Source organism: Fundulus heteroclitus, chromosome 19 (genome assembly GCF_011125445.2).
Source record: "Fundulus heteroclitus isolate FHET01 chromosome 19, MU-UCD_Fhet_4.1, whole genome shotgun sequence".
In the NCBI taxonomy this organism is placed as follows: Eukaryota; Metazoa; Chordata; class Actinopteri; order Cyprinodontiformes; family Fundulidae; genus Fundulus; species Fundulus heteroclitus.
In genome coordinates, this window is record NC_046379.1 from 4,869,035 (window position 1) to 4,890,725 (window position 21,691).

Genomic DNA, 21,691 nt, shown 5'->3' on the forward strand with positions numbered 1-21,691 from the left:
ATATATATACACAGCGAGAAGCAGCACAACGTCGGTCAATTCATCCCACAATTCACCGAAAGAGAAAGAGAGAGATTCTCAGTGCAAAACAAGCAGTTTGTCAGTCCTGGAGAAAACCCGATGTGCAGAAAGCCAACGAAAGGGATGTGAGGATACAATTAAAAAAGAAAAAAGAAAAAGAGATATCACAAAGAAAACCCTTGAAGAGAAGGAGGAGGGATGAACTGTTTTCCAATCCATCAGGTTTGAACAAAAGTCGCCGTCAAGCTGAAAACTCGACTTAACACCAGTTCCCTGCCATCACAAAACAACAAAATAATAAAAAAAAAAAAAACACCTCAGAGTCTCCAGAAGTAACTAGGCATGCACAAAGGTGTCGGGTTATCAAATACAGAGTATGAATACACATCAAGTTAGCAAAAAAAAAAACGTCTTTCAAAAAACAAAACAAAAAAAAAAAACAGAAGACAAAAAAGAAGCAGGAACAAAGAGAGTTTAAACCACCAGCGCATCTTTGTTAGTCACATGTGGCGCTTCGTGCTGCGTGTGACGTTACGTAGCTTCCTTTTTCTTCACGCGACTCGTTAGTATTTGCGTTTTTCTGGTACATATTTTCCGTAAATAGACATGCAGAGAAGAGCGGCGACATCACGCACTCGGTCCTGATGCAAGACAGCAGATTCGAAAAAAAAAAAAACCCAAGAAGAAGAAGAAGAAGAAGAAGAAGAAGAAGAAGAAGAAAGTCCGCCGTGTCTGAAAGGAGAGCCGTTGATGCGTGGAGGTGGTCCGGGATGGTCGTTGTACACATGGCTGTCGTATGAAGTGAGGTGGGGGGGAGGGGGGGGTCAGCCAATCAGGTGACGGACGAGCGAGCATCAGGGCAGTACGAGCAATGAGAGCCGAGAGCGATACGTGACAGGTGCCTGTGTTCAGGTGCGTTCCCCTTCCCCTGTTGCTGAAAACCAAGGCGGGGGGGGAGTTAGGTGGGTGGGAGGCGAGCTCGCCCGCCTCTCCCCACGTTGTCCACAGAATGTGATGAGTGTTCGCGTGTGTGTGTGTGGGGGGGGGTTCTCATCCATTCCCTTCCAGCCGCCTCATTCCGTCGCCACGCTCCCCACAAACGTCCGTCTGTCGAAGCAATGTTCGTTGGTTTGTTTTTCGCTTGTAGTTGGAACTGAAATGAGGGGCGTCGACGCTCTCTGTGAATGCAGAGACGAGAGAGAGAGAGAAAGAGGGGTTTGGGGGTGTGGGGGTGGGGGGACAGGTGTGTCACGGGTTTTAAAGGGTGCGGTCGGTGTGCCGCGCCGCTGTCGTGTGGCCAAGGAGGCGGGGTCTGGTTCCCCCGTTTAGTTGAGGACTGCCGGAGGCCCGTCGGGACGTCTGGTCTGGACGATCTGCTGCTTTGGCCGCACGGCGTCGTCCTCCTCCGTCTCGCTCTCGCACACGTGGACGACCACGCTGGGGGTGGACTCTGTCCCCGCGTGGAGCTCGTACTTTTCACCTGGAGAGGACATCGGCAGGATGAGCACACACGCACAGACAGCCACGCCGCTGCGTGGGCAGAAGTGTTCACCAACCTGAACTTCAACGTATTTCCTTGTGATTTTATCAAATAAGAACACAATGTAGTGCATTAAGATTAGATTAGATTAGATTCAACTTAATTGTCATTACACAGACACAGGTACAAGGCAACAAAATGCATTTTAGGTCTAACCAGAAGTGAAATAGCAGCAAGTGCAGGATAAACAATGATTCCATATGTACAAGACATGGGTATGTAGTGAATAAATATAGAGATGAATACTATTATAAACAGAATTGTACTGATAGATTTGTCCTATGAGTATAATATATAGATAACTAGTATTGTGAACTAAATTCATTAAGAGGAAGGATAAGTAATAGATTGCTTTTTCAGTTATTAAAATGTAAGTGAAGTGAAAAAAACTGTTTTTTTATTGTGGGATCTTCGCTATTTAGGCCCCTTTTATCCTAAATAAAATCCAGGGCAGCTAATTTCCGTCAGAAGTTACCCAACTAGTAGACAGATTTCACCTGGATGTGTTTCAAATTTACTGTTAGATTAAAATGTATTCTGTGAAGGCCTCAGAGGTTTGCTGGGAAAATATTAGCGAAGAAACAGCCAAACGACCCATGGTGAGTTATGGAGGAGCTGTAAAGCTCAGGTGGAATAATCTGTCTATAGAAACACAATTTATTTTTCTATAATCCAAGTTTCAAATATGACAAAAACACTGGCAGAAGTTCGATTTCTGAACTTGCTGACTCAGTATCCAATATGGCCGCTGTGCCGGGGCAGATTTACCCCAAGCATGCCCTCCCAACTCATATGTCGTTGAACTTACACTTTTAAATACCGGCCACTTGTTTGTCCAAAAGCCTTTTGTAGCTTTGAAGCAAATATTAATCCACCCAAACTATATAATTGTAAATATAATCTTAAATCCCTGAAAAAACATTGTTACGGCCCTGAATCAAAAACGAGGGCCAAACAAGCATCCGTGCCATCGAGCAATGACTTATAAAGGAGGAGTTAGTGGTTTTAGTGGCTAAGGCTTAAGAGTTTGACTCGCAAGAATCAAAAATGTAAAAAGTTGTGCTGTGCAATAGGATTTCTTGAAGGAAACAAAGCAAACGACGAAGGGCGCCCATCCATCGGACCGAGTTTGTGACGTTTCCATGAACCTTTTGAGGAGGCTTTTCTTGTACATATTTTCCTGAGCAAGATTGATCTTATATTTCAACTTTAAAACAATAGAAAGCTCAACCTTAGCAGATAATAACAATCAAGCTACCCCTGGTATAGAGAAGCAGCACGTCAATGTCTTTGTGAGACATTTTTGCTGCACAGCACATCAATTGTCTCCTGTAACTCCCCTAAAAGTGTCGGCTGGAACCAGTTCCTGTACAGGAATTTAAGTTCTGCATTTTTTTTTCTGCATTTTCTTTTACATTTGTACCAAAAAAAAAGCAATAAGGATGCAATAAATTAATTTGAAAGTATTTTTGTGGACATTCAGTTTACTGTGTATGCACACAGTATGGGTGATTATCCAGCAGATTATCAGACTGTATTGCTTATATTAGCAATAATAGCACATCTCTGGGGTTTCTGTCTTGCAACTGGAAAGCATTAACTCAGGGGTGCTGAGTTTTATTTGAAATAAATTTTGGGATGGTCCCCAAAATTAAAGCCAATTACGATTCTGTAAATGTGAACAGAGGTGAAAATGGTCAAGAGGAGAAACTACTTATGCAGGGAACTCCGTGTACCGGCCAAGCCCAAAGCTGCTTCAAATCAAGGCCGTCACTCCCAGCATCAATACAAGATAAAAACAAAAAAGCTCTTTCCAAAAAAATAATCCCTCTGCTGCTTGGCGCAGATGCCAGGCCCGGTGAACTCTGACCGAACACATACACGCGGTGGATTGTCTCTCGGTTGCCACGCAGATGTGATCAGACAGCTGGCGGGCCGAAGGAAGCGTGTAGCTGCTGGTTGTGGCGCCAGACACAGAGCAGGGCGGTGAACGGGGCCCTGCTGTTACCGCAGGGAGCTGACAGAGGGAGGCAGCGCGCCGTTAATGCAGCCCAGACCCAATCTGATCTCAGACGCCAGCATAGGAGGCGAGGAACAAAGCCGTTTCCTGATGCCTCCTGCTTCTATGGTAACAGCAGAAAGTGGCACCTCGGAGCTGGACTCTCCGTCTCTGTGCGTGTTTGTTTGAAAATAACGTTTCTGCTGATAATAAAAGAAGTGTTCAGCTGAAAACTGACTCAGAAATGAGCTCTCCTCTCCACCAGCGTTGTCGTACCTGAATAATCACGGGAAAATCCTGAGAACCATTCACCACTGTTTTCTAATTGCTGCTGCAAACCTACAGGTTTTTATTATAGGATAAGCTTTTCGACAAAACTTCTAGTCAGAGTGGCTCATGTTACCCTGAGTTACCTCTATAGTTATGCTGCTATAGGCTTAGGCTGCTGGAGGACATCGGGGTCTATTTCTCTCACTCTGAGTTCTCCTACTGCTCTCCAATTTGCATTGTATGTTATTTCAGCTTTTAACAGCTTTTTTGTTCTGTCATTTTTCTCTTCATAGAAGGTACACCTGGTCTGCTGTTCTGTTAGCTGTGACATCATCAGGGGAGGCAGATCATCCACTATTACCATCTAACATAGAAAGTACTCCTGGGTCAATGTGAGCTTCTGTGCTTTCTGTGTCTCTGCTCTGTCTTCTCTAAGCCCCAGTGGATGGAGGCAGATGAGCGTTCACACTGAGCCTGGTTCTGGTTCTGCTGGAGGTTCTCCTCCCTGTTAAAGGGGAGTTTTCCTCTCCACTGTCGCTTCATGCATGCTCAGTATGAGGGATTGCTGCAAAGCCATCAACAATGCAGACGACTGTCCACTGTGGCTCTACGCTCTTTCAGGAGGAGTGAATGCTGCTTGGAGAGACTTGATGCAACCTGCTGGGTTTCCTTAGAGAGGAAACTTTCTCACCAACATGGAGGATCTGATGGAGTCTGACTTTGGAAAGAGCCTTGAGATGACGTGCTTCATGAATTGGCGCTATATAAATAAAATTGAATTGAATAGATAAAATATGCACAAAAGGGGCTTATATCTTGGTGTAGCAAAAATAATCTTTAAAAACGATGACTGTGAATGTTGGTGCTGCAGCGTTATTGCATGATGCCCTGAGTCTGACTTTGTGTCAATGTGGTGCTGATCGTCTGAGCTCATGCAAGTCTGCATGATCAAACTTCAGGAGAAAGCAGGAACCGGCTCTTTGCTGTACAACGCTCTGCAATCCGCTGCCCGATTAAACACTCAGACTCCACTGTAGGCGTTTTGTGTTACTTTTGCAGCTTGTCAGCATTCCTATGCATACAGATGGCTAATAATCACCACAGAAGCCAGGCTTGCAGCAGACCTTAGCAGCTGCAGACGTACGAGCTCAGAAAGGTTTTATGGATCTGGAAATTTAACAAGAAACCACTGCAAAGCTTTTTTTTTTCCCTTTTTGCATTTTAAAACTGTCGGATGTCAACAGACCGCCTGCATACATTCAAACCACCTCGATATCAGCCACTACACTGCAAAAACGGAACTAAAAATAAGTTAAATGTTCTTAAAATTAGTGTATTTGTCCTTGATTTGAGCAGGTAAATAAGATGATTTGCCAATAAAATAAGATTTTTGCACTTAAAATAGGAACAATTCATCTCCATCGTCTTATTTCAAGTGCAGGATGTCTAATTATCTTATTTTAGGGATCAAAATACTCACTCTATTGGCAGATATTCTTATTTACCTGCTCAAATCAAGGATAAATACATTAACTTTAAGAACATTTTACTTATTTTTAGATCCGTTTTTGCAGTGTATACATGGCTTATGTCGACTATTTAGAGCATTTAAATCTTAAAATGAGCTGGAGATTCATTTTAAGCATAAAATGTGAAGGGAAACAAACCGGTTTGTGGAAACCTTAAAAGAGGATTTGTTTTTACAGAGGAACTCTTCTACAGAGCCTTGCAGAAGTATTATAGAGGGACTTTATGTGATATACTAAAATACTGGACAAAATTATATATGTTTTTTACAAATAGAAATCTGTAAATCTGTAATTTCCCTTCCACTTCACAATTATGCAGTATTTGTGTTGGTCTGTCACATGAAAATCTGGTGGCTGTCCTGTGACTAAAGGTGTGAAAAAGGTTTAATAAGGCAACAGTGAACACAGACTGCTATCGCACACAAACTGACACATTAGCAACGTTTGTTTGGTGAATTAATTCAGATTTAGTAGATTTAGCGTATTCCTTTGCAAACTGAATCCTCATAAATATTGTGTAATTCCTTTCAGATGTCATAATGGAGCAAAGGGGGATATTAAGACCTAATGGATGGTAAAATAGACGCATCATTAGCGCGGCTCAAGCGTTGCTTTGGCGTTTTTTTTTATGTGTTTTTAGCATGAGGAAGCACTTCAGATACTCATTATTTACGTACATCTGCAGAAAATCCTTTGCAGCTTCAGTCAATGTGACAGAATGACTAAAAAGTGTCAGCACTTTCAGATTCGATAACCAACAAACAGCAGATCTAAAGTCCTATGCAGTGGAGGAACATTTGCTGATTCTTAACATTAAAAACAAACAAACAAGAAAGTAATCTTTGACCCAAAAGTCAATTTGGAGACAACTAAGCAGTCGTACAGATAAACAGGCTGAGCATGTCTGGACTGCAAAAACGGATCTAAAAATAAGTAAAATGTTCTTAAAGTTAGTGTAATTGTCCTTGATTTTAGCAGGTAAATAAGATTATTTGCCAATGGAATGAGTATTTTGACCCCGAAAATAAGATAATTACACATCCTGCACGTGAAATAGGATGATGGCGATGAGTTGTTCCTATTTTAAGTGCAAAAATCTTGTTCCATTGGCAAATCATCTTATTTACCTGCTAAAATCAAGGACAATTACACTAACTTTAAGAACATTTTACTTTATTTTTAGATCCATTTTTGCTGTGTGCCTGAACCTCCCAGTCTGTAACCCGTCTGTCCAGCTGAAGGCCCGGCTCACACAAAGAGCTGAGAAGCTGACCCGAGTCAAGCAGCAACCCTTGATCTGGACCATCGTTAAGGAGACAATAACCAGAATAACGCATCAGACTGTCAGCTTCTTCCCTCGGGTCGGCGACGGAGTTCCTGCGTGCAGATCGGACCGCCACAAGAACTCATCTCTTCCAGTCAAAGCCTTAAATGGCAACAAAAAATGCCAAACTGCAATAGTAGAACCTTAGACTAACGACCCAAAGGATTTTAAACTGTATTTACTAGGTTTTTTTTTGTTTATTAATTGCGGGAGTGATGGCCTAGTGGTTAGAGAGCCATGCGTTTGCACCCAGCAGAGGCCCCAAAGGTTGGCGGTTCAATCCTCAGTCTGTCACTCTGGACCACAGATTGCTCCTCATGCATCGCTTGGTGTCCCTGAGGGATGCGTTAAATGCAGACAGAAATAACCCCTCTGTGGGACTATGAAGGGACATATTTGTGTGTTGATTTTATTATTAGTATCCAGTAGGGATGGGAATCGAAAACCGGTGCCTGTTCAGAACCGGTTCCGTGTTTTCCAATTCCGTGGCACCGTTTGGCAGCTCGCTTAACGATTCTCTTTTCGATTCCGTCGTGCCGCGGCTCTGAGCAGCACAACGTTAGCACAACGTTTTTTTTACGCAAGTTACGTCACGTTTTATACGCAAGTTACGCACACGGTGTTCAGTAAGCACGTGTGCGTAACTTGCGCACGACGTTACCAGGCAAAACAAAAAAAATGCCGCCCCATCGGGTAAACAGGAAAGTTTGGTTTAATTTTAAGGAAGAGAAAGATGGCAACGAGGCACTTTGCAATCATTGCAAAATGGCATATACATCCGCGGGAGGAAATAGATCCAACAGGCAGAAACACCTGCGCACACAACATGGCATACAATTTAACGAATGCCGTGTTTTTGATTCTTACCGGACAGAAGCTAAAGTTACGACCAGTATGGAAGGCAACTCTGGAGGAAAGTAGCTAGTTTTACATCACTGGCTGGTTCCTAGTAAATCATATGCCATTTCTGGAAATAAACCAGTTTCCTACCTCTCTTTGGGGTTATTAAGGGAGTGTGCCTTTCTCGTTAATCCAGCCCTTCATTGGTAGCATGTTTAATTAGAACTACTGGTAGCTGGAATTATTACAGGATTCTAGTTATTGTAGTGGATGTAACGAAACATGCTAAGTTGTTCCACAGTTCAGGGAGCCAGAGAAAGGTGACGCTCGTTTATTTAAATCAGGGGGAGACGAGTTTATTTCCCAAAATTGCACAGTAATGCTTTTTCATTAAACGGATGGCTTCTCCGTTAGATTTAGATGACTGAGGTTATCTAAAGAGAGATTAATAAGCAACTGTCACAACAAACTTACATTTTCTTGTATTCTAAGCAACTCATCTACTGTATTTAAGTTTGTTCTTATATTCCTTTTTTTATTTAAACAAATATAAATGTTACTCCAGTTGCACATTTGCTGTGGACATCTTGTTAGTTTGTAAGGTCGTGTGATAGTTAAGTAAACAAAGTTGATGCTCATCATCAAACTGTTTGTTCTCCTTTTTCCCCCAAATTGGAATCGAAAAGAGAATCGATAAGGGAATTGAAAAGGAATCTAATCGTTTCACAGAATCGATAAGGGAATCGGAATTGTGAAAATTCTGTCTAATATCCAGACTCCGCGCAATATACTGAGGGAGGAAGTGGATACAAGTTTGATGTTTATTTTGAATGTTACTGCATGTGTTGTTGATGGATTTTCTAGGTATGCAGCAGCCAGTGTTTGTATTCAAGACAATGTCCGTATTCTTTCTATTGATAAAGTTCATATTAAATGTTAATGTGGTACTGACCGGGTCCTAGCTTAGCTACAGCGCAGAGCAGGTCATAGTTGAGGACGGGCGTGGCATCTTCACTCTGACTCCAGCCCACCGGCGGGGAGGCGGGCGGCGAGATCAGAAACTGTTTGACCGGCTGGGGAGGCGCCAGGTAGGACTTGTCGATGTCCTCGTCGCCGTTCTGGATCTGTCCGACGGTAAACGAGCACAAGAAACACGTGCCGTGAGAAGCAGTACAAATGATAATAAAAAAAAAAAAACACTGTATCCAACTCCAATCTGTAAAATAAAGCTGGTTTTCAAATCCAAAAACAAGAAAAAGATTAACGAAGTTGAGAAAGTTAGCACACTTCCTGAGTTTTTCCTTTCTTTTTTTTTTTTGGTGAGCAATTCAGTAAGAAAAAGGTCACAGTTTGAGCCCTCTCATGTCTAATGGCAGGCTTGTTCCCATAAAGGGATTTTGGCATTTTGATACCTTTGCAATTGCTGTAATTACAATACCTACATGAGGCCTTTGTCTGAGCTCTAAAATCCATAATCCTCTTATGTCAAAGTACAGGAAGGTGCTGCAGGGTCATAGCGGGTGACGCTTTTTGGAAACAAAGAGCACCAATTTGAACTCAAGCTGCCACATTTTCCCAGGAAGCACAACTCAGCTGAGCTGTCCTGCTCTTTATATCGGAGCCAGAAGATAAGAGCAACACAAGCAGAACCACAGGCGCACTTTGTGCACGGGAGATAAATCACAGTAATGCAATCAGCGGCTCCCTGGGCCTGTTTCCCTAACACACTCACTTGAGCAAAGTAGAGTTTTAGCTTCTTGCCGTTGAACTCGGACTCGTGCAGCTCGATGCGGGCGCGGGCCGCCGCCTCTGGGGTGCTGAAGTTGATCCGGACTCTCCTGAAGCTTTTGAACAACTGGAAAGTGACCTGGTCATCGTAGATCCTGAACAGCGCTTCAAACCTCTCCTACAGAAAAGGAAAACATAAAAAGGTTAAAACTGGGCAGCTAGATTTTCTATTTTTGTTTTTGTTTTTGCATAAGCAAAACTAGCTTTTTAAAATCAACTATTACATCAATATGGCCAAAAAATAGTGATTGTTTTTTTTTTTAAAAAGCCCAGACTGTTGCGTTGTTCTGTTGATATAAACTGAACCTTGTTTCCTTCTTATTTCAAATTATTCATAGTTTGCCCTCAGAAAATTACAACGCTGAATGTTCATCACGTCCAAATTGAGCGTGAATTTTTTTATAAAATCTTTAAAAAACGTCAGGCTCTCTTTCTCATCGGCTGGATAGTACGACAACCAGTTCAGTGCAAGAATGTCTTTTCAAGTTCTAGGAAGTTTTAAAAATGAATGACACTGGTTTTTACATGGTCAATTACCAGTGCTGCACATAGCAACACATTAGAGAAGTACAGTGCATTCTTCAGGAGAAAATACTTTCATCCTTTAAGCAATAAATAGTTGCCACACTTTCTCTCCAAAGTGGAAACTTGAGGACTACTGGGGTGTGTGTGGAGCACTAGCTAAGTCATTCTGCGTCATTCTGGGGAGCCAAATAATGAAAATCGTTGAATTGCTCCTTGGTTCAGACCTGACTATAACACCTTCTTCACTTTAAGCTTCAGATAAACTGAAAGCTCACATCTTAGCCATTAAAACCTTTGATTGACACCAATTTTGTGGCTTCTGGTTGAGGGTGAGTTTGCAGTTCTAGCAGAGGAATGAAACTTTTGTAGGTCAACAGGGTTAAACAGAGACAAGATTTTCCATTAAAGAGACGCTAACCTGCGCAGTAAAGAATAGTCTTAACAGAGCAAAGGTTTCAGACTCAGTTTGCTTTTTAACAAACATAATAACTTAATAAGTGAATGAGATCTGCTGTTTGGGGAACCTGTCCATAAATCCTGCACGCAGTCATGGCCGCTTAGCAAATAACGACTTTGTTGGTCGGTGAATGATGTGATAACCTTTATAGCTTTGTTTAAAAACTTTATCCAAAACCCAAACTAGTCCATGTTGGTGCTGTGAAAGGAGTTCATAAGGTGGTGTTTAGATGGTAAACTAAGAACATGAAATAAATCATTTTAGCCCCTGGTAAACTGAATTTCTGAACTAGAGCTCCTGTGAAGCCGGGGATTCTCTATACGATTTTTTTTGTCCTTTTTGGGCCGATTCTTCAGTCGTAAGAGATTTTTTTGGATCGGGCTGAGTTTCAGCTGCATCGTGCGTCGTGTACGAACGAGGCGGTAACGAGGGGTGATTAGCTTCTCCTCCTGATCAGGAATCGGACGGTCGGATGAAAATCAAACATTCAAAAATTCAGTCGGCCCTCGTGAGGAGATGGTGAGCGCCTCCTGCTGGTGAAGCAGAGCTACGAGACGATTTCCCCCGACCTCGCGCACTGAGCATGAGCAAACAAGGGAATAATTCTTCTTCATCGTCTTCTCAGATGAAAACACAGGAGTGGGGAGAAGCATGATGGTGGAGCGTGTGACATGGAGTCAAACTACGGAGGAGAAACTCGTAGAATTACCAAGGCAGCGCGTTTCGTTCTAGTGAGCCTCATATTTAACAGAGAGCACCGACACTTCTGTCTTTTTCTTCTTCTACTGTTTACATTCGGCTTCCAGATAAACGAGTCCGAGTAGCGCCGTCTCTCTACAGGGCTGAGTCTGACGTTTTAGACGTACAGTCTGAGCAGTCAGGTCACATCAGAGCGTCTGGCCGTACAGTAAGAACAGACATGGAGAGATGTGAACTTTTAAACTCGGCGGTTTCCTCATACAGTCTGAGCTGCATCTGAATACAGTGATTGAAAATATCGTGCAGTGTACGACCGGCTTTAGGGAGAACCGGCACAAATTCCCTTGTTGCTTAAATGTCCGCTTTAAGCAGCAAGGTCTGGGTGAGAGTGCCAGCCTCTCTGCAGGGCTGGTCTTCAGTCTTTTGTTGACAAGGAAGCCGGACCCGTCTCAGTAAACCAAGAGGGAACAACCTGTTGGACTGCAACACTATGTTAAACTGTTTCATTTTGATGGCAGACATAACTTTGGCATTTTTTTCCACCTATCTTATGTAAGTGTAAGGCCTTCGGAAACGTTCATGAATAACCATGAGTCTGTTCCCCCTCATTTAAAATCTTATTCTCAACAAAGTTTCTGTCGACCAGTCAGACCTTCTAAAATGATCTTCCTATTAACTTCCACCAGAGGATTAAACAGATATTTGATGGTTTTACATAAAGGGAGACATGAGCAACCAATCATTTCTAAGTCGCACACAACAAGCAGTGTTTCTTAATCATTTAGGCGTGCTTTTATTTCTTCAGCAAAATGTTTAATAGGTCTTAATTTTCATTTGTCTCAATAAATACATTTAAAGCAAACATCCTTCATTATTTTAGATAAAAATAAGTGATGATTTATATATAAGTCATATAAGTTGTGATTCAACTCAAGTTCTACCTGTGTCTTTTTCCCCTAAAGCTTTGACTTCTTTCTCAGCTCATCTCCTCCTCCTCCTGCCTCAAGCCTCAACCTTTAGATTTAATTTAAAACTAATTTGTCTCCCTGGGCATTGAATTGCCCTCCTCAGCTGTGAACTCAATCAAGCAGCTCAGCAGGAGGCCAAAAAGGAAGAAGGCCACCAAGAGAGCTGACTTCTGAGTAGTCAGTGGGGCTGTTCGCCGTTTCCTTGACGGCCGTCTCTCCTGGCGGCGCCGTCAGCTCAGATTCTCTGGGAAACGGCGCGGCGCTCTGAGAAGGTCGATGGAGACGCTCAATCTGACACAAGCAACGCTCGTAACGATCTGCTTTGCCCAAAACAGATTACTGCGTTTTTTTAAGGTAACAGTTAATGTTTCTGATCGTCAGACATGTTTTAATATCAGAGTAAAAACAAAAATAAAGTTTTTAAATGATTTATTTTATTAAGGGAAAAAAGATATTCAAGCCTCCCCCCCCCCTCTAATTAAATAGTGGATTAATAATAATTAGCTGAGTTGAATTTTACTAACTACTAGGGCTGGGTGATAATATCTCGATATCTTAGGCTGAATTTCTTTTCATAAAGTAATCATAAAAAAGGCATCCATGAATCAAAGCTTTATCCTAATAGTCCCACAGGCACATTTTTAAGAAACAGCTGTAGAGAAATATGAGAAACAGCTGAAATATAACCTGCTGGAATTCATAAAAGTATAATCATAACGCAAAATAGACCGTCTCAATATAAACTAAATGGTCTCATTCTATATCTCCCATTATTTCTGAAAGTGTAAAAGCCTATTGGGGCACTTTTAATATGCAATTTTGCAATACATGACACTAATGAAAGACATGCTTTTCAGAATTGGAATGAAAATATCCTGGTGCAATAAGAATTGTTGTCTTAAAGCTAATGAGAGTCCAGCAGATTTAACTTTCACAAGTGGTGCCTTACTGCTTTTCACTTGATTTATATATGCAAGAAGCTTTATCTTAAATCTTGATATAGTAACCCTACCCACCCCTAGTTAGTGCAAAATCTATAACCTCTAGAAATCACTGAACCGGAACCTGTCTGACGACATGATGTGGGCTAAAAGATCTTAAAAAGACGCGCATCGTGCTGCTCATAAATGTATAGTTTTATTTGTTGTTTTACTATTTTAATCACCTACCGTTCAGCACTTTGAATGTAAGTGCTTTATAAATAAAGTTATTTTTATTATTATTATTATTATTATCTTAAAAAGACACGCATCACGCCACGAACAAGACAATTCGGCAACCCTAACAAACAAAGACAACTGATTTCTCTCAAACGCCCAGAGGACCAAAATGAGAGCCTTCAACCACAAGTGGAGAAAACTCAGAAGTGGCGCCTCTTCTCAGGAGAGGCCAGCAGATCAACGTGACTCCAAGAGCGCCTGAAGAGCTCGTCCAGGAGGCTACAAAGACGCTAGAGTTAGACCCGACTGATGCTGCTTTAAGCCCTTAACCAGGCCGATCGTGTTGTGCTCAATTAAAATAACTGCAGAGAAAAACGTGCCATGGTTTTCCTGTCATGTCGTCTTTGTCTGATACCGAAATTAGTTTGATGATCTGAAACTTTTAAGTGTGACAAAGAAGCAAAAGGAGAAGAAATCTGTAAGATGGGTGTTTCTTTTTCCTCAGCGCTGTACATCCTCGGTAATAAAAGGTTAAATAGCTGTTAGTAGGCTTTGACCATAGGCTCGTTCCTGCCATCATCAAGCGTCTCGGATAATTCTGCTGGGATGTTTGACGGCTCTTCGTAGCAGAGTTAGTAGAATACGTTTAAATTGGCTGCTTTGCATTGTCCAAAACGTTCCTACAGGGCTGCAGTTTTGGTTATCACAGCATGATGCTGCCACCGCCATGCTTGGCTGTGATCTAGGATATAAAAAGCATCACCTGCATCTTCTATATGTTACAAAATAGTCCTCCCATCTTTCTAGCCAAGCCGCTCCGTTTTCAGCTCATCTGATCATAAAGCTTTTCTCTTCGAAGAAACAAAACAAAACAGCGTCAACAGTTTTTAAACTTAGGATTTAGGTCATGTGGAACATGAGCGAAGAACCGTCCCTGGAGCCCCGCGTGACCTGAGAGCCACATGTTTGCAATCTGTGGCATTACGTTCAATTGGCGTCCACCGCTCTTCGATCAACTCCTAATTCTGTTACTGACTTGGCATCTTTTATCTAAAAATATTTTCTGTTTTTGCCAAATGTGGACCGCACTTTAGAATCGTCCCTCGGTCAGCTGAGACGGCACCCCCATCACATATCACATTTTTGCCAATGTCATACTCACAAAACTTTAACTGACAGAAGAATTTAAATAGCAGGCACCAGTTTTAAAATCCTGTATTAAAAACATCAACAAAGTACAGCAAAAAAAAAAGGACAATTACATCCTGCCTGATCGGTATGAGTCTGCTCCAAAATGTCAGCTTTCTCTCCGTTTAGGCGTCACATCATCAACGTCTCTGACGCACCGAGCGGTAGATGATTCAGCAAACTGAACCGGAGCTACGGCACACCCTGTGTCGTTCACCGCGGTCAAATAATTAGGACATTAAAAACGTCCACGAGGCCCTTTTCCTTCCCCTTCTGGTTTCACTCGTTTTTTTTTTCTTCCCTCGCATGAACATCTGTTTTTCCCCTGTTTCAATGCCTTCGTGCAGCTGGCTTAGCTTCAGAGCCGGCTCGACCTCTATCCCGCGTCGTGCCATTTTTAGGCAGCTTTCTAGCTGTCCATACAAGGTGAGTCCTGGAGATGCTAGGAAAATGGGTCAAGTCGGGAAAAAAATGTGAAAAATGTCCTCTCATAACGGCGATGAGAGATTGGAACCAACTGTGAAATATTTAAAAACCCTAAAAAGGCCAGAGCAGGGAAGGATTGTGACTAACCAGACCACTGGTAGGTTTGAATTGCATTTGTTTACCCATATATATTTCCATCCATCCATCATGCTTCAAAAAATTTAACGGGGTCTTTAAAATAGGCTTTTAAAGGCTATTTAAAAGCCTATTTAAATATTTACTCTGGTTGCATTTGTCTGATATTAAACTATATCTGATGATCAGGGTTTAAGTTTAAGGGTAGCCTTATGGGTTTTGGAGGATTTACTTCCACTGTTCCTTCAGGGCTAAAAAACCTCAATGATTTTATTTTTATTCTTGTTTTATTAAAACAGGAATTAGGTGCACATGTTTGAATGTATGCTGATTTTTAAGTTCAACTACCACTATTTTTTTGGATAGATGTCCTTTAGCAGGCTGGAGAGAAACCACATGCTTTATTTTAGCCACCAACAAGTTTATGGCTTATTTCTAGCGTTGAACCACCGTTCTTGGTAGAATTGGTAGAGCTTATTTAAACGAGTCGCCTGTTTTGACGCGGACCTGACTTTTCAGCAGAGTTTCTGTTGAAACTTAACGTTAAAGCAGTTTGGACTTGGGTTAGGGATGAATTTGTTTTCAAATGAAGATTGTTAATGATGTTCAGCAACAGCTCAAGATCCACCGAGACGCAAACTGATCATAAAGTGGAAACTGAGAGAACACCAGTCCCAGTCATTGTCCACTGAAAAGCCAGTTTTACATCAAACCGGACTGAAATTTGCAGCTGCTCACATGGCCAATCTAAGCGTCCTCTACAGAAACATTTACAGATTCAGACAAGACAAATATTTAGTGTTTTGGCCACGATGACAAGAGGTTTGCCAGGAGGATTCAAGCTAAAGCGTTTAGACCCAACAACACTGCGCCAGCTTAGATGCATAATGGAGGCAGCATGATGGCGTGTCCACAGCAGCGGCACAAATGGCAGCCCTGAACAGCATCAGCTAGGTTTCACATCAGCTAATGTTTTCTTTTTTAAACAAACTACTCATCTTACCCGACAAAAAACAAGCTATATGGGTCTGCAACCTGTGGCTCAGGAGCCACAGTTGGCTTTTTGGACCCCCCACAATGGCTCCTAATAACTTTGGCACAAAATGTTAAAGCACCAACTAATGCTGCTAAACATTTATATAATAAAACATGCAGGATTTAGCTGGTCAGTGTTTTTGTGGAATAACTGCGTTGAATTTTCAAAACAGAATGAAACTAAATCTGCTTCTCTTGGAAGCTGCCTGCTCTCGTTAACAAATTTTTCACAAATATTAACATGCCACTGAAGAAAATGGTTTCTTTCTGTTGTTGTAAATATCTTGTTTTTATTTACTTTCAACTCTAAAAGAAATAAGAAATTAGGCGATGGTTCACATTTCCTCCAGTAGAGTTTAATTAAAACATAGAAGTTGTCTTTTGGCTCCGAACTGTTTTTTTTTAGCTGGACTGAGGACAAAAACGACTCTTTGGATTGTAACGGTTGCAAGGTGTTGGTTGTTTGTACCTGTAATACTTTATCGGCTGTTTTGCTGTTTTTTTTATATCTCTCTTTGAAGGTGTAGAAGAAGACTCAGAGGATGTCATCTTGCTTTCTCCCTTCCATTTCCTCTCCTCTTTCACCTTTTCTCCCTTTTAGCATTTTGTCTCATCTGTTTCTCTCCTTTTTTCCCTCTTCTACCTTCCTGTTTCAGTGTCCATTTAACATGAAATAGTCCCAGCATTAAATCTAATAAAGCTTCTTGCATATATAAATCAAGCGGAGCACTATGGTGAAAGCGGTAAGGCTCCACTGGTGAAAGTAAAACCTGTTGGGCTCTTTTTGGCATCAAGACAACGATTCTTAATGCCACGTTGCCAGACATGAAACACACACAAAATAAACAACTAAAACAAAACAGAATAAAAGGGAACATGTTGCAGAGGCAGTGGATACTTTTCTATAGAGATCGGCTTTTGGACACAAACATGCAAACGTTGCAAAACCCTGGCTTCCATTTCGGAGCAGCATGACCCGTTGTTTGTGGGCACATCTTCCTGACTGCGATACAATCGTGAGTTCCTTGAGAACGACAACACAGCGCTTGTTTGGCCTTTCAACAGAGCCCACTTAAGCCCTTATTTAAGCTGTGAATTTTCCATGAGCAACCGCCAGCCGCTCTGACTCACATGTCAGGCGCCATGAGTAAAACTGATAAGGTTTACAGTCACCAGCACAGACGCTCGCCGTGGCTACTTCCTTCAGCTAAATTGATGTTTTGGCAGGAGCAGAGATGCGGGAAAGCTGCGAGATCGTGTTCCATAACGGCGCGCCGTGTTGCACCGATGTTTGATAAAGCCGCGGCTGATTGGTCCGTAACAAGCGAGCGCGCCGATCACTAATTTATGAGCTCTTTAAGAGCGAACATCCTGAGGGAATGAGAGGAAGGAGGCGAGGGGCGGTGGCCAACAGGAGAGGGGTGTTAAGTTACGCTCCTCTGCCATCCCAAAGTTCCCCGTGTCGACATCAGCTGTTGGACTAGAAGTAAAACAGCGAGTCTGGGCTAAATCATACTCGGAAAACATGGATCTGTGACATATCTGTCCCTTTTCTGTCTCTGGAGCAGACGAGGACATCAAGGGAAATCAAGTCTCTCCTACTGGGCCGCTACATTATTGCAAAAGAAATATTTCATTTGAGCATTTCCCCATCTTATTTCAAGTGCAGCGTATCTAATTATCTTATTTTAGGGGTCAGTATTGTGGTATAAAGTGGTTTGGTTATCCCTCGATTGTCCTTTTTTTTTTTTTTAAAACATTTTTTGCATGAAATCTGAGCAGCTTCCCTGACCCTAAGGAAGAGAAGCATCCCCACAGCATCATGCTGCCACCACCATGTTAGAACTGCGTGTATAATGTGCATAATGAGCTTAAAAAATGTCTAGTTGTTGCTGCATTTGCGCTGAAAACTGACAACATCTCCAAAATCAGTTGCATTTTAAGCTTCAGTGAGAAAAATATCATAAAGTAAGTGTCTTGTTCATCGGTTTTGGTTATGCAACAAGAGAAACCTTACACGTTTAGCGTGGAACAGGAGGGGAGGAGGTGTGGAGCGGCAGCTCTCGTGTATCTCCTAGTTTGGCTTAATTAAAGTGGAAAGCGCGGTCATCGTTACTGACCGCAGGGCTCTATACGTTACCATTATGCAACACGCAGGGTGTGCCTGGAGCCAGTCTGAAGCAACGTGCTTAACCTCTTTGCCGTAATGAACAGAGTTAGGTTACAATTCAAACTCGCACCACTTCAGTCAAAGTCCTTCGTTTCTTAGGGGGATGAGAACAGGGGCATTTTCCCAGTGTGGACAATTTCTCTCCCAGCAGGGGGAGGGCGATGGGGCCGCGGTGTTTTCCACCAAAGATTGCCTTCTTAGCAGACACATTTCTTATTGTAAATTAATTAAAATCAGCAGAAGATGATTTCCACTTAAGGACCTGGAGTAAAGAAGAGTTGTTTCCCACGTTTTTGACGCCACATTGCCTTTTGGAATTGAAGACAAATTCCTTTTGGGTTTTTACAAATTGACGGTCATCGCTGAAACTGGGCCTATTCCCATTAGATTTTGGACAATCGATAATCTGCAGGTGCCAAAGGGACATTGCGTACTCGCTTTGAAAAGTGTGCACAACATAACTTTTGCTTTTTTAGGAAATGTGGCAACAGGACTTCAATAAATGATATTTACAGGAGGCCACTTAGCGTTATTTTTGGGTCTATTCAGGGTCAGAATACGTCATATTACATGACTCAACAGGCCTAAACGGGAACCAGAGCCTAAATTAACGGAAATGTGGAGTCATTAAAAACCAAGGAGATTAAACTACGCATGACGCGTAAGTATTTTATGCTTATTAACCTTCACAATTCATCATTAATACTAAGGGAAATGAACAGATGTGCAAAAGCTTAAGTGAAAGGGTTTGGTTGTAGCTAAACTGTGTGGAAGCAGAAATGGAGCTGAAACGCGTCGGTACGAAGGATTTGGAAATGGTGAAGGGGAGAACTGAACATTTTTAGGACTAATTCAAAGCTGCATTACTTTATTTAGATTTCAGTAAAGAACGTTTAAGTAAAACAGTAAACTTTGACCGTATATTTCTTCTTAAGTGAGGGAGAATTTAAGGTAGCCGTCTTCCAGTCAGATGAGCACCGGCTTGCAGCAACATGTTGGGGAGGGGCAGCTCTGCTTTACTCTATGCTCCATTCAGCCAGAGAAAACTCGGGTCAGTCCAGGACCTTTTCTTACACCGTAGAGACAGTGTACGGGATAAAATAAGGTGATTTTTTTGATTATCATGAGACGAACTCGGGCAGCAAAGTGGCAGCATGATGAGATTGACCCCCTGTGAACTGCAGACATCGGCAGGGCCTCTTTGGTGACGAGGCAGCTTTGTTCCTGAGGGGAATGGACCGGCTGTCATCACAGCCACTACACGACTGTGGGCATGACGCACAATGTAGCGAGCTCAGAGCCAGTTGGTGTTGCTGACACACAATCGTTTGAGCGGCAACGAGGTTTATCGGGTAATGCCAACAAGCTGCCTTCAGAAGGGCGTTAAGGCGGCAGGACGGCGATCGACGGGGATAAAACCGAAACGTGAACCACCTTCCACTCCCGCACTGCAAAAACAAAACTAAAATAGAGTCAAATTTTCTTGAACTGAGCGCATTTGTCCTTGATTTGAGCACGTAAACAAGATGATTTGCCAATGCAATGAGATTTTTGCACTTAAAATTGGAACAAGTCATCTCTAGCATCTTATTTCAGGTGCAGTATATCTAATTATCTTATTTTAGGGGACAAAATACTCATTCCATTGGCAGATAATCTTATTTACCTGCTCAAATCAAGGACAAATACACTAACTTTAAGAGCATTTGACTTATTTTTAGTTCCGTTTTTGCAGTGCGTCGATGCTTGCAGGGATCCAACCTCCTAAGAATTACAGGTTCATCTCAAACCAAACATGTTTTTTTTTTTTTTTTGACAAAACTCACAGTAAATCCGCTTTTTAAACAGATGTAGTCCAGCACCGCTAAAGGATTTAAATGAGGTCTTTGTTGGTAATTACTGGATTGGACACAGTTAATCATCGTAACATACGGACCGATGAGTGTGTGTGGGACGGCTGGGACTGTACCAGACCGTTCCAGATCTTATTTAGAGGAACAGGACCACTTTGTGCCTTTATGCCATTATCTGAACGCACAAAGACCCCATGGTGTCCTTCAAGGCTCTAATTACGACCACTGTGCTTCATTATCTAGATCTTCACACTAATTCAGATTAGGTAGAGTTGGAACATCTCATGCAACCTTTATCATGTCTTGGCTACGCCTCTGTTTGAATTAAAGTTTTAATGTTACTTTTTACAATTGTTTGTTGTTTTTAAATGTAATTTTCTGTGCCTCTGACCATTTTTTCCCCCTCGTAAAGCATAGTGAATAACTTTAATATCTCTTTCATGATGAATTCAGTGCTGTGCTGTTACAAACGGAGCGACTTTCTCCGCGTCACGGCTACGGTTAACGACTCCTGTAAGCAAACCAGTGGCTTAAAGTAGAGGATCTGAAACGCCGTCAAATTCATTTGTTGAGTTTTTCAGCTTGTTGGTCCGTTGTCGCTGCTGTGCTGTCATTAGAGAGTTGTGAACGCAGATTCATGGGTCTTCTCTGCGTAGTTCATTAAAATCAAGTCCACAGAAGAAAGCTGATCAGAGTAGTTTAAGAGTTAAAGCCTTTAAGAGTTACAGTAAAAGTGAGCAGCTAAAGTTCTCTTTAATACAGTATAAAATGAGAATATCTATGAATATATACACAGTAGTTTCTTTACATGTTTTAACTGTTTTTCTAATTATTAACTAGCTAAGAGACTTTGAATCCAATCATTGAGGTACAATTCTCTATTTTCATCTCTCGCCTTGTCTAAGCCAGTAAGATAAGATAGGCTTTATTGATCTCACATTGGAGAAATTCACATGTCACATTGGCTCAGTAATCAGTAGTCATAGGAAGAAGGTGTCAAGTAGGACGAGGTGCATCATATATATGCAGTGTGTCCTCGTTATACCATGGATCAAGATACAGTACAGTGTTTCGCTCATGTTGGTGCCAGTACTGGTGCTGGTACCGTCCATGGCTGAAATCTACAGGCTCGGTCCACCCCTCGCTACCTTTCTGAGTAGTGGATCTACACAAAAGATTAACGGAGCCTAATTAAGATGCAAAGAAGGTCTATTCCCATCTCTGTCTGTCTTTATGTGAATAACTAAAGCCAAGCACGTGTCTTTACTGCAATTTAATCCGGACCTTCATGCCTGAATAGGATTTGGGCGAAAACCAAAAAACTAGGACGCAGAGTATTGTTATTCCAAAAATAGACTGTGCTGGAAATAAGAAATTAATTTAACCGTTTGGACTATCGTGTTTAATTACCGTTCTCCTTAAACGGGAGAAACAGTAACTAAGATGGTGGTCGCACAAAGGATGTAGACCGCAGCAGCGGCAAAAGAAAACTCTTACATTGTCATTCAAGTTTCTTACAGCAATCTCTTCCTCATTACATTTGGTATTTTCCATGACGGTCCCTAAAACATTTTCCATTAGAAAAAGGTTACAACTGATAAAGCATTCTGCTTAGATGTAGCCAAGCCGTTTTTTTTTCCCACATCTGACCTTCTGAGCTGCAGATCAGGAGATCGGAATAGCAATAATTATCTAATGTAATGCTCCCCCATCTCTAAAATATAACAATAAGCAGAATCCAGTTTTTTTATTGCTATTTAAAGC

At 41.9% G+C, this 21,691-nt stretch overlaps 1 protein-coding gene across 2 annotated transcripts in view; it reads right to left on the reverse strand.

The window, feature by feature from the left end:
* Positions 1-1,047: 1,047 nt before the first annotated feature.
* Positions 1,048-21,691, reverse strand: part of rcan3 (regulator of calcineurin 3) — a 58,142-nt gene continuing 37,498 nt past the window's right edge. For both annotated transcript variants that reach the window (XM_012864551.3, XM_012864554.3), the window contains 3 exons: positions 9,256-9,429; positions 8,476-8,647; positions 1,048-1,501 (listed from right to left, as the gene is read on the reverse strand). In XM_012864551.3, the coding sequence (XP_012720005.2) occupies positions 1,347-1,501; positions 8,476-8,647; positions 9,256-9,429 (501 nt within the window). In that variant the 3' untranslated portion in view covers positions 1,048-1,346. The remainder of the gene's footprint in view (positions 1,502-8,475; positions 8,648-9,255; positions 9,430-21,691) is intronic.